At 40.0% G+C, this 12640-nt stretch overlaps 1 protein-coding gene across 8 annotated transcripts in view; it reads left to right on the forward strand.

Moving 5' to 3' along the window:
• Window positions 1-9876, forward strand: part of TUB (TUB bipartite transcription factor) — a 116934-nt gene extending 107058 nt beyond the window's left edge. For all 8 annotated transcript variants that reach the window (XM_068685230.1, XM_068685234.1, XM_068685232.1 and 5 more), the window contains 3 exons: window positions 3709-3807; window positions 4213-4384; window positions 4968-9876. In XM_068685230.1, coding sequence (XP_068541331.1) covers window positions 3709-3807; window positions 4213-4384; window positions 4968-5101 — 405 coding nt within the window. In that variant the 3' untranslated portion in view covers window positions 5102-9876. The remainder of the gene's footprint in view (window positions 1-3708; window positions 3808-4212; window positions 4385-4967) is intronic.
• The last annotated feature ends 2764 nt before the right edge of the window (window positions 9877-12640 follow it).

A 12640-nucleotide genomic window follows, 5' to 3' on the forward strand; every position in this document is an offset into this window, starting at 1 on the left:
GTCCAAGTAACTCTTCTGATTTGTAATATGCAGTCCTATAGAAAATTTTCTGTTTTCCTAAATCAACAACTGACCAAAATATTCAGGAATCACTTTCTGAAAAGTTCTTATCTAATTCAAATCAAGAATGCCAGTTCAAGGTCTAGTTGTCACAGCATTTCACCAGCATATGCACAGAATGTGTCCCTGGAAAGGGCAGCTTCAGGATGCAAGAAGCAGTGTGGCTGGAAGCTTTAAGCAGGAAAGGAAAAGGAAAGCAGAGACTCATCCTTACCATGTAAAGTGCTGAGAGCACTGAGGTGACAGTATTAACTTTTAGTGTTCTTTTTCTGCTGCTTAGTTTGTAGTTTTTATGTGAATATTTTATAAATTGTGCATTTCTTCATATGCACTTATTTGGGCACGTGGTCTCTGCACACACAAGTGCACAACATGGTCCCTCTGTACTGGTTGGATTTGAAACTCTGAGAACTTCAGAAAATCCAGATAGCAGGATTTAACAACAGAGTCCAGGATTTGATGTCAGTTTGTAGTTCAACTGAAGTTTCAGTAGGAACCTAGAAGAACTTCCATATTTAAAAAAGGTAATTTTACTAGTTTACACAGGAGGGCATTATCTAGCACCAGCTAACTGATCATTTGGAGCAAACTGGAAATGGAAATAGAAAACAAAAACAGTTTTAAAAAGTTATATATTGAAAAATTCTGGCACTGTTTGTATAAGGGAGCAACACTGATATTTGAACAATTAACAATACCAAATAAGAAACTCAGTTGCAGTCAGCAGAGGTAATGAGAAGTTGCGCACGTGTTGGAAAGAACAGAACCACAGTCCCTGTTTGGAGAATGTGGATAAGACTAAGGCTGGTTTTATATGCCTGTTTTCAGATCAGCAGTTTAAAACTTGCACATTTGTATAAGAAAATGACTCATTCCACTGATGTCTTAATACTCATGGCAAAAGGCAGCAGGCTTGCCGCTGTGCTATGTCCAGAGGACAAAAGGAAATCTAAATTAAGTTTCATTAACAGTTAGGTTTGCTAAGGTGAGATTAATGTTCCTGAAAGCAGCAGAACCACAGCAAAGAATGCCGTAAAGAGCACTCCTGAAACACCCTGGTCCTAAGGTAACTTAATTCTTGCCTTGAGATTTTTCCTGCAGCAAAAAATTTTAATAAGCAGCATCTTGAAAGTGCCACTATGCAGTTCACTGTGTCTCAACTCATCCAATCAAGTACCCATCGGGAGAGCAAGCTGCACCCGCTCCCACCAATTCACCGAGCCTGACCTGCTGAATCTTCGGCAGGTCTGGTTTATGCAGACAGAAGGTAGCGATATCTGTCATGAATTGGGGGATAAACAGAGAGCTCTCATTGTGGAGTTCACCTTAAGACGTGTTTCAAGCAACATGAGTAACGTTAGTGCAAAGACTGAGTTTCATCAGGTGCTCTTACCCATTTTTACCTTTCTCGATGATGGCAGGCTAGCACACTAATAAATCTGCAGCAGCACCTAATGGCTGATTTCAGAATCGCTTGGCAGAATTTATCAAGAAACAAGGAGACCTAACTGTACCTTTTGTACCAGGATTTTCTGCTCCAGGTTCCTTTATATCCATAGTATCGCACAATTCAGTTGGCATCAGATTCTACAGGCAGGGAGCTCAGCTGGCATTGTGAGGTGTGACTCAGGTTTCAATAAAGCAAGAATAAAACTACGTATTCATGATTAGGCCTCAATCACTTGCATTATGCTCTCACGGAGTGGGGTTTTGTGGTTTGAGGTTTTCTCTGAAAATCTGTGTTTCTACAGAATATATTAAGGACAAGGCATGCCTGTGCAAATCCAAGTCCGGAGAGGAAAGTTGCTGAAGTAAAGACAAATATGGGATAATGAAATTGTGAGTCTCCTCTCATTAAACTGGTGTGAAATCATAATTCGGCCTATGTTCCCTAATAGTGCTGTTGGTAGTCTTGAATTTGCACATGCAAGTAGAGAACCCGGGAGACAAGGGAAAATAATTTTGGTTGGTGCAACGTAGATTGGAAAGGTCTGCTCTTAATTTAAGCTCCTCTTTTATCCACACTGTTTTCCTCATCTATTCTATGCTTGTAGAGTTTTAATTCTGTATCTTGAGTTTAGCAAAAGGATCACGTTTGCCAATAAATGTTCGGTGTAATTGGTGATTGATGCAATGTGCAGCTAGAAACCATTCCTTTATCATTTGGCAGAAGGACTGATTTTACGTTTCTGAATAAATCCCAAGAATACAGTCCTGTTGTTTCAGAGTGATAGCACTGCTTCTTGGGAGGGAAGTGATTCAGCACTATTATTTAATTTTACCTTGAACAATGTCTTCAACCAGTCAGCATCTAAATGAATTGTGGATAGCGTAACAGCAGCTTGATGAGAAGAAAAGCTTGTAAGGCATTGCAGAGAAGACCAAAATTGTCAGCAGTTAGTGGAAAATAAGCATAAGTATGAATCTTTTCTTAGAAATTGACTTCTGCTCTGCTGAGTCTCTCCTGCTTATAAAATCTGCTGGCAGTCATTTTAGTCTGAGTCTTGTCACGATACAAAACCGAGTAATGCTTTCAACTGAACTGAAAACATCGGTTTGCTTTGCCAGGGCCCTTGATACAAGTGATTTGGGAAAGAGGTTGAATCTTTCCCATTAAAGTATATAGCCACGGACGTATATAAATATACCTAGATTGCTTCAAGAGCATTTATTAAAATGTCTCAGTGGAGTTTTCCTAGCACGCATTCAAATCATCAATGAGTTGTGTAAAATCTCCAGCTGGTTTGCTGACACAGCCAAAATTATTTCAAAGGTCTGATAAATGAAAAATATTCCGTACAAGTCAAATTTGCACGGCCCCCTCCATTTGTGAATGGTGAAGGGGGAAAAATGTATGTGAGAAAAACAAACAAACAAACAAACTACAAAACACAAGGGGTGGAGTTGGACCTTTAGAGGTGTCACTGTCTCGTGTGGTTGTATTTTGAGAGGATAGTGCAATACTTGGATGCTTTTGTGAAAAACTGGTCAGAAATGCCTCAAATCATGCTTAATGGAAGAACTTGTACTTTGCATGGATTTGTTGTTGGTGCCCATGTTATTTCTTTACTTTCTCTGCCTCCATAGCTCAAAAATCTGCGTTCATACTAATGTGTTTGTTTTTTGCCATGCTCATCTTTAAGCATAATATATCTGAAGACTGAAAACCACAGCACTGGTAACAGATGCTCTTACTGGCAGCTTCTTCTTGTTTGCTCTTGTACTGGCTCTGGAATAAATGGAGTCGGTCCCATATATTTAATTTAGTCTCTCATCAAAATGTGTGACTGCATTTTATGATTTTTAAAATACAACTACTGTATTTTCAGATCTAGCAGTATCCAAGCAATTTGGTTAGTTCCTATCTTTTTTTTAAACAAAGGAATTATTTTTTTATTTCTTAAATTGTATTCAGGTTGCTGGCAGCCAGTGCTAGGAGTGTTTTTGGAAACCTCTCTATTTCTATTTTTCCTGTTGTCAGAGCTTCTCAGACAAAGCTAGAGTTTGGCAGTGCCAGTGAAGGTAGGAGTTCAAGATGTCTTATGAGTTCACTCACAAAAGTTTCCTGGGCTATTTCTGTATCTTTCTGTTGAAGAAATTAACTTTAAAAATACAGAACGTGATGAGCTCTTTTCTGATTACATTTAGGAAACAAATGTCTTGGGGTTTAAAGGACCTCGTAAAATGAGTGTGATCATACCAGGAATGAATATGGACCATGAACGAGTTTCCATCAGACCACGAAATGTAAGTCCATCAGTCAACAATAAAAATTACTTTTTTTTTTTTTTCAGATAGAGTTAGTTTTTTGCATTTCTGGAGATTTAGAGATTTAAAAAAAATATGTTAGAACAGTTTCAGAACAATGGGATGTGTGACTAGTTCTGTGACTCACAACAGCACTACAAATAATAATGTATTTTGATAACAAAAGATGCAGCTAACCTTTTCCAAGCTGCAAAAAGGACTCGACTGCATAGCCTTAGTAAGATACTCAGAATTCTCTGTTTCATTTGATGATGCTGTGCTGAGAGTTGACAGTGACAGTTAAGTGTTTTGGCTTGGATTTATGGACATTTGTGTGTGTATGTGAATTTATTTTTTCATCTTTTGTGATTGTTAAACTGAAGTGCTTCTCTTTGGTGTGTGCAGGAACATGAGACACTGCTTGCAAGATGGCAGAACAAAAATACAGAGAGTGTCATTGAGCTGCACAACAAAACTCCAGTGTGGAATGATGACACTCAGTCCTATGTTTTAAATTTCCATGGTCGAGTCACACAGGCCTCAGTGAAGAACTTCCAAATTATTCATGATAACGATCGTAAGTTTGTCTGTCTCTTTTTAGTGTGTAGAAACAGTACTACATACCCAGCCTGGCAGTGATTCTGCCCTTACTGTTGTTACCTGGATGAGTTTAGTTTAGTTGTGTGGGTCCAACTCACTGCATTGTGTACCCCCGTTCAGCAGGACCATGGGGCAGCATCACTTCACTCAATCACTTCAATCACATTGCCCTTCCTTGATTTTTTTATGTGCTCTGGTCTCCATACACTGTCCAACTGGTGGTGCTCTGACTGGTCTCATTCTGCATCCACTTCACCATAACTACTCTTTGTAGCACTAGCCCTACCAAGCATCCGGAAAACACCAGGACTAGAAAATGTCAGGACTACCTTTCACACCTGCAGTCCTTAACCACTTAAATATTCCTCACTCAACTTGCTACTCCCTATCAGATACCAGTACACCCACTCACACGAATAAGTGTTGTGAAGTTTGATGTGTGAGCGTGTTTCATTTGTACTTTGTTCAGCTGGGTCAGAGGAGGATGTTTGTATGTATGCTTATTTAGTGAGGGCTGCGAACAAAAATAATGCTTTGTCTTTTTTTGACCTGTCTTGCAGCTGACTATATAGTGATGCAGTTTGGCCGTGTGGCTGAGGATGTGTTCACCATGGACTACAACTACCCAATGTGCGCGCTACAAGCCTTTGCTATTGCCCTTTCTAGTTTTGACAGCAAGCTGGCTTGTGAGTAAGGGGGTATGGGAGAGCATCCTCTCAGAGGAAGCCGTTTGCCATACGATTCCTAATTCTTGCTGGTGTCACCCATGGTCCGTACTAAACAGGTCAGGGAAAATGCAATTGCGGAGGACCACTGGATCGCTGGAGAGAAAGTGAAAGGAACCTTCTAAAAAATCAGGACATTCAGGAAATGTTTTCCTTTTTTTCTGTCATATTTTTCTGGAAGTGGCATCAAGTTTGTGTAAATAGAGGTTCTGTCTCATGTTCTTGATTATGTTATGGAGATGTGCCATGATGTACTGTACCGTGGCTCTAGTAGCACCATGATGACGGTGTGTCTTTTTTAAATCCAGAAAGTGCGCTCTTGAAAAATGTCTTTTTACGTTTAAGATTGATTCTGAGGCTGCAATCATACCTCAAGGTTGCATTCCTACATTGAATAATCAGAACTTGACATCGTCCAACATGAAAGAAAGATCACAGAAAAAGCACCTTTTTGAATTTGCAAGGATCTCGTGTAGTTTAAAGCCAAGTTTAAGGGTTGAAAACCTATACTGGACTGAATTTGATGCATTACTATTGTATATGTAGAAGGGCATGATGAATTTTAATCGCAGTAGGAGGAAATGAAGTAGAAAGCACAAAATAATGTTGCACAAGTCACTTGAATTCTAAGCTGTCATTATGTTTTAACATCTATATGCTTTTTAATTTTTTCAAATGAAAATGTATTGGGAGTACAGGAAGGAAAAGGGAAACCTCCAGGTGCCAAGAAAGCATAACTTATGCTGAATTTGGCATGTTGCGTGTTGGGAATTTATAGCCTTGTATTGCTGTGGTAATTCAAACATATTTTGTATGAAGTGATATAAACAGTTGGGTAAAGGCTTTCTGCAGATAATCTTATTATTTTAAGCGGGCTGTGTAAAGCTGAGGAAGGTAAATGGAAATATTTTATTAAATTTGTCTGACCTTTTGCAATTTCACAATTTGTTGACTGCATTTTTGAACCTTCAGCAACAATCACTTTTCATATTTATTTCCCATTGTAAGAACAATGAAATCGACTGAAACTGTGTATGTTGTTCTGTAATGTAAATGTGCCAGCTACTGAGCTAAATCCTTCTAGGCAAATCTAGTGTATGCTGCATACAAATGAGACATTGGCAGGACACTGAATAGCATAAAAATAGTGTGAAGTTTGTTTCATTTTTTCTGATTTGTATGGAATATATAAACAAGTACCATTTCAAAACCCAAGGAAAGAACAAGCTTCTCTTCTCTTCTTTTCTAAACATCTCAAAATCCAAGAGCTGCATCTGAAAGCACAGCATAAAACAGATTTAAAAATAATGGATCTTTCTGACATTGTTCCATACAATGCTGTTGCCAAAGGCACACAACATAACAGAAGTTAGTATGTAGTTCACCAGAAGGGTATTGAAAGGTGTGTAAAGTGAAAAAGTAGTTGTATTTTATACTATGTATATGCAGATTCTCCTTTTTATCTTCATAGCCTCATGTTGCACAACCAAAGTTTACATAATAAGAAAGCGAGATCAAATCTGCTTGTCTCGTAGCTGTCAGTCCCTTTTTGACTACAGGGGACAGGCCACAAGGAGAGGTTGTGCCATCTGGACTATTTAATTTCAACTAATAAAAGAAATATACTCTCTTTTTCATATTTGCATTCAGGTCTCCTTCCCAGTATACAGGCAAGGAAATTTCAGATAAGAGATGGAAATAAGTCATTGCCAGCATTTTTTCGAATCCTTTGGAAATCTCTGTCAAAAAAGTCTGCTGACTTTGAGCAGTGTTTTGGTGATAGACTCAGTCTGTCAAATGTGATCTTTAAATAACAGGAGGCTCTGTAATTTTTTTTCTGATCTTTGGCAAGAAGCGTTTCTGCACAATGGTATAAAATGGAGCGACGCCTTTTATTGGAAAGAAATGAGCAGTCAGCTCCCTCAAAGAATGATCAAAATGATGAATCATGAGCTGCAGCCTGATACTGAACGCTTTGCGCATGGGTGCTTTCTTTTCCCCTCTGCTTGGTGCTTTCCCACCACCTCACATTCCTACCTGTGATCACACTTTGGATTTTAACTGAGCCCTTTGGTACCTCCTGTCAGTCTTTACAAACTGACACAGTTTTCTGGCTCTCTCTGCGCACAAAGCTGTGTTAAAGGATAAGCATCTGCTGGTGCAAACACACAACCTTTAGTAGCTGAGTTGGCTTAGGATGGGTTATTTTTAACCTGGGTGATAACAATGGTCTGACTTGCATCATGGCCCCACAGGGAATTGGTCTGAAAAGGAAGCTCATGTGCAGTGAACTCTTGCACAAGGGTGAGAATGAGGGGCTGGGAAAAGGCAGAGAGATCAGCTTCTTGGGAGAGCGTTGCTGCCAGCACATTGTGTAACTTCACCCTCGCTGCATGTTCTTTCCAGGCCAGGTATTTTTTTGTAGCCTGTAAGCATGCCAGGAGGAAAGTGGTGACTCAAATTCCCATAATCTTATCAGAATCGTACAGGGACATCAGCCAACATGCTGCTGAAAAAAAAAAAAATAAATAAAAAATCCCTGCCATAAATTGAGGTCGCTAGAAGGGGACGTTAACCTGGGGCTAACACCAACGAGGAGCTCTCCTGAAATCTGGTTCAGTCGCAATAGGATTTACACTGAGTGGCTTTTGCCAAGCCCCTCATTCCTCACAAGGTGCTGTGCTCTTGTGCTCTCTAAGAACGTAATGGTACTGAGCTGTGTGTTTCCTTCGCACAGTCCTAGTGAGAGTTTGGACACAGCAGACTTAGTATTATTTAAAATCCCCCTACTGATGATTTTTATTTTCATCTGCTGTTGTTTTTGGCAGAGCGTTGTAAACAAATTCCCTGCCTGAATCGCTTATAGGCAAATCCTGCACGCTTTAATGAGAGCCCTTAATCTAACTTGTCACTCTGTTTACATCAAACGGTTTCTTCCTGGCCCTTTATCTAATTTTCTTCATCTCTGATGTTCTGTTCCTTCTCGTTCTCTTCACAATCCCTTTATCTTTCCTTCAAGGACGTGCAACTCCGAAGTGTTTATTTTGACAATATTACTCGGTGATCTCTCCGCAGCTGAGTAATGCCTTCAGTGCATATCCAGTGATGCTCCTCTAATAGAAGCCTTATCAGAGGGGTGAATTTGGCCCTTTGGCTTTTCGGTGGAGTAAATTAACACATTAAAAGGAAGCAGATAAAAAAGCTTGCCTAAAATGTAAGCACAATTTCTCTCGGTAACTGTTCAGGAACCAGAGGTTCCAAAACGGTGGTTGCAAATCAATGAGCAAAACTGTCCGCAAGCCCAGAGGCAAACTGTCACACAAATCCACTTTGTAGCGCTGCCTTATTTTTCTTTTCAAAAGGCTGAAAGAGATTTGGTGGACTAAAATGTGTTGGTGCCCTAAAAGAGAGTTTATTTTCCAAGAGCTAAACATCACTCTGCTCCTTTTGTAGGATAAAAAATGGCACACGTCGGTGCATTCGTCCCATCCCATAGCCATGTCATAAAGCCATTGTTACAAATTCTGATGCTAAGAAGTTTATGAGAATGGTTTTGTGATAAATACTGGGCAAATCTTTCGCTATTCAAGTCGCCTTACAATAGTGCTGGAGTTTGCAGCTAGCTGGCTTCGTGAAGTACTAGAGCTAAAGGACCTCTAGTGAAAAGAGCTCTGCTAATAAAAACTTGTAGCTGCACGATCAAAAAACATTGTTGTGAACTCAGATGATATCTGTCATGATGAACCAGTGCCATCAATTCAAACTTTCTGGCTTCTGCTCCCTTTTGATGAACAAAAGAAGAAAGAGGGACTTTCAACAAGCATCGACGCCAGTGAGGTCTGTAAAAGCAACGACCATTGCAGATGGGTTTTTACCTGTAAATATCTGACCCCGACCTGAGAGCTGCCCAGTAAAAAAGAATGAGATCGATCCAGTCCCTAGTAAATAAATGCATTCCCAGGTCTTGAATCTTAGCTTTTTGCAAATTTTATTATTCATTTAGTATTAATCTTACGTATAAGGATACAACGAGGACTGAATGTCACGCAGCAATCTGGAGGTCTTCCTCTGAAGGGATAAAGACTCCAGATCAGTATCAGAATATTTTATCTTCGATTATTTCAGTAAGCTAGGGCAGTAAGCTGGGTTACGTGGTGATTTAGGCAGAAAATTTCTGCTGATGTCTGATGGGCGTCAGAGAAAATTTTGGATTTGATCCTGTGGAGTTCTAACGAGTTCCCCTGTGCTCTCACTGCTCTCCTAAAACAAGATTTGCAAGCTTTTTCCTGGTTTTAGAGAAGCAGGCACTCACCAATAACAGATCTTTGCTTGTCAAATAAGGACAGTGCGTGATAGAGCAGCAGGCACCTGAGGTAGAATCATGGGCTGGTGGCTTTCAGATTTCTCAAAAGGCCTCATTTTGATTACTAGAAGAAAGTAATTCTACGTATAAATCGTGAGCTATCTAACGACAGATTATGTGCTACTTCATGAACCTGTGTTTCTCTTGTTCTTTATGTATGCAATGTACCTTCTAGGTTTCTGCTCTGTAAGTGTTCATAATTAATTGTGTAGCTGCTCGTCAGTTCTTTCTGTTGCTTGCCAAGGAACTAAGAAAAGGATTTGCACAGCTATCTCAGTGTTTCGGTATTTTGCTGTGAATGATAGCTCAGTAGCTGATACTCACAAATGCCTGTGTACTGGATGAAAATGCATTAAAACTTATTTTCTATGTTGTATTTTATTTAACTGTCTAGAAATCTGAGATTCCTCTTCTTCATTAAGTGCACCTTCATTCATTTTTTGTGCAAAACTGGTCCCTCCCTGTGCCTCAGTTCTAGTGAGCTGAATGGAAATGGTACTTTTTGGACCTGCCAAAACCGTGTTCTGCTGATGGGCTGCCCCGGAGTGTGAGCGGCAGGTGGATGGCAGGCACGGATGGTGTGCTGAGGAAGCAGATCAGGTCTCACTCAAGGAACTGCAGTAAGGTATGAACAACTCTCTGCAACCCATGTAGAAACTGAATTCAACCAGTCCCTTAGGGTGAAGCCTTGACACTGCTGAATTCGGTGGAAATCTTGCCAATGCTTTCAGTGAGGATTGAATTTTTGACCTCGTGTCGTTTTTAATCACCAAATATGCAGCAAAAACAGAAAAGAAAAACCATCGGATACACTGCCCTGTCACAATATTGTCTTGGTTGTGTTTAGTTTGCCCCATCCGTTGTTTTAAACTGCTATTCCTGAGCACGTCGCAGTGATTCAGATCATCAAACTGCCTGCTTAGGCTTTTATGTAGCAAACTGAGGCAACTTGGTGACTGTGCTGCAAATTGCCTTTTTGTACTTTTTTTTTCCCTTGGATGTGACTCAGCTGTTCAAAACCGTTGTTGCTGCAGTCTTTGACTCTGCCACGCACATCTGATTTAAAAACAATGAGTCTCGTGGTTTCTGACTACCTTTGTACTCGCATGGGATGTTTCCACTGCAAGCTATTTCCCACATTTGACCCCGTAACTGCATTATTTTTTTTTAAACTGAGGTTATTCCAGTTGGGACAGTGCCATTAAAAGTACCAGGAATTTATAAAGCGAACTTTCTCAAACTAACAGAATGTAAGCTATAAATGTGTTTCTAGATTTTTAACATTAAAATCAAGATAATTTTAAAGCTCGAAGATTGGATGAAATTAGAAGGAAATCGTTTGCTCAGAATTATCTTTCCTCAAGCGTGTTTCATAGTTTGAGCTCTCATGTAAGCAGCCAGCTCCTGGTCCTGCAGTCCTGTCTGTGCAAGCAGAATACAGTCGGAGTTTGGCTGCAGGTATCCGTCAGGGTGACCAGGACACAGTAAGTGATGGGATTTCCAAACTCCTCACAAGACTGCGCTTCCTAATTCTTTGAACCACTTTTGAGTATCCCGTAAGAAGTCACGTACCTTTGCTATGTTAACTTACCAAATGACATCAGAAACGGATTAATTCCCTTTATTGGTTTTTTATTTATTTTCATTTTTTTTTTCAAGGCTTAAAAACTTCTTAGTGTCTAAGCAAGTATCATTTTATCAGACATTTTAGTCTTGATGTCTTGGAAGATTATTTCATGAGATTGTTTATTTGGCCAGTGCAGAAGGCCTTGTATGTACACAGAACTGGAGCAAGCTCTGTGACAATGGGCTTCTGGCACTGCTCCTGCTGTAAAGCTCAGTGTTCAAACACGTTCATGAGCTGTGGCACCTCGCAACAGCAGATTTCCATTGCAGACTGGGGACACCAGAAGATAACCTGATTATTACCATCTTGTTCCCTTCCTTAGGGAGCATCTCCTGCCCTCGCTGGCTAGAAATAGAATTATATTGCTCTTCATATGTCTTTAAACACAGCGTTGTTTTTTTTTGTTTGTTTATTTTTTGTTTTGTTTTGTTTTCAGCTATTTGGATTGCCAGAGGGCTTGTTTTCGAACAGGAATCTTATTACTGACAGAGCAGTGTGTGCCATGAAATACCTTATGACACCTTGCTCCGTACTACATCTGGGATTCAGCATTAGGACCTGGTCCTACCATACAGACCTCTTTCACCTAAATGGCAGCACCTTCTCCTTCAGGGGGCTTGATGCTTTTTTTCTTCTTGCAGTATCTTCTTGGGGCCAGTCTGTAAGTAGGTTGGTAAATATCAGCCTTAATAAACACCCAGCAAGTAAAAACAACTCCTCACAAAGATGATGCACATCTGTTAGGAAAGCCTTACAGCAGTCCAGGAGCAGCAGGTACGTGTTGTGCTTTCAGTGGCAGTGATGCTGAAGTTTGCAGTTTATGAAAACAAAGAGACAAACAAGAAGTCATTTTCAGAGCAGGCACTAGACCTAAGTTCTTCATCCCTAAACCCATGTTCTAGAGTGTTCTCGTCCAGCAGTCGAAATTACACTAAAATCAAGTTTCACGCATGTTAATTTCTAAAGATGGTTCCGAACAAAGACGAGGGTGCTGCCTGTCAGGAACTGAAAAGTTCCTCAGCACATAACTTACATCGGGCCCACAGGGTTTTGCTAAGTGAAAGGCAGTGAGGTGACTTTTCATTTCTAACTCTATTTTCTTTTCATTTTCTAACTCTAGCATTTTACTAATCTGTGTTGCTACAATTTCCTCATTTTATTCTAAGCTCGCTGATTTTTATTCATCTATCACTTTCTTGTTTCAAGCTTGCACAGGTTTTTCCATATGAGGATACTCAAGAAAGCGAAGTTAGTGAAACCTAAAAAGTTTGTCTGTGAATTAAAGTGTGTTAAATCCCTGTGTATATGTTCTCATTTCAAAGTAGGGTGGCCTTTAATGCTGGTTGCATAATCCCCAGTGGGAGTATTCATCATATCACACAGTTCAAGGTTGGTAGTGAATTTTAAAGCACTGAAGAGGTGAATTTAAGCTTCCTGACAACCACGTGCTTGCTTTTTTGGATTCTGTGCAAGCCAGGGATCTGTGGACTATCCGCTGAAAGAGGCAGATTTAGTCGT

Source organism: Anas acuta, chromosome 5, assembly GCF_963932015.1.
Source record: "Anas acuta chromosome 5, bAnaAcu1.1, whole genome shotgun sequence".
NCBI classification, from domain to species: Eukaryota; Metazoa; Chordata; class Aves; order Anseriformes; family Anatidae; genus Anas; species Anas acuta.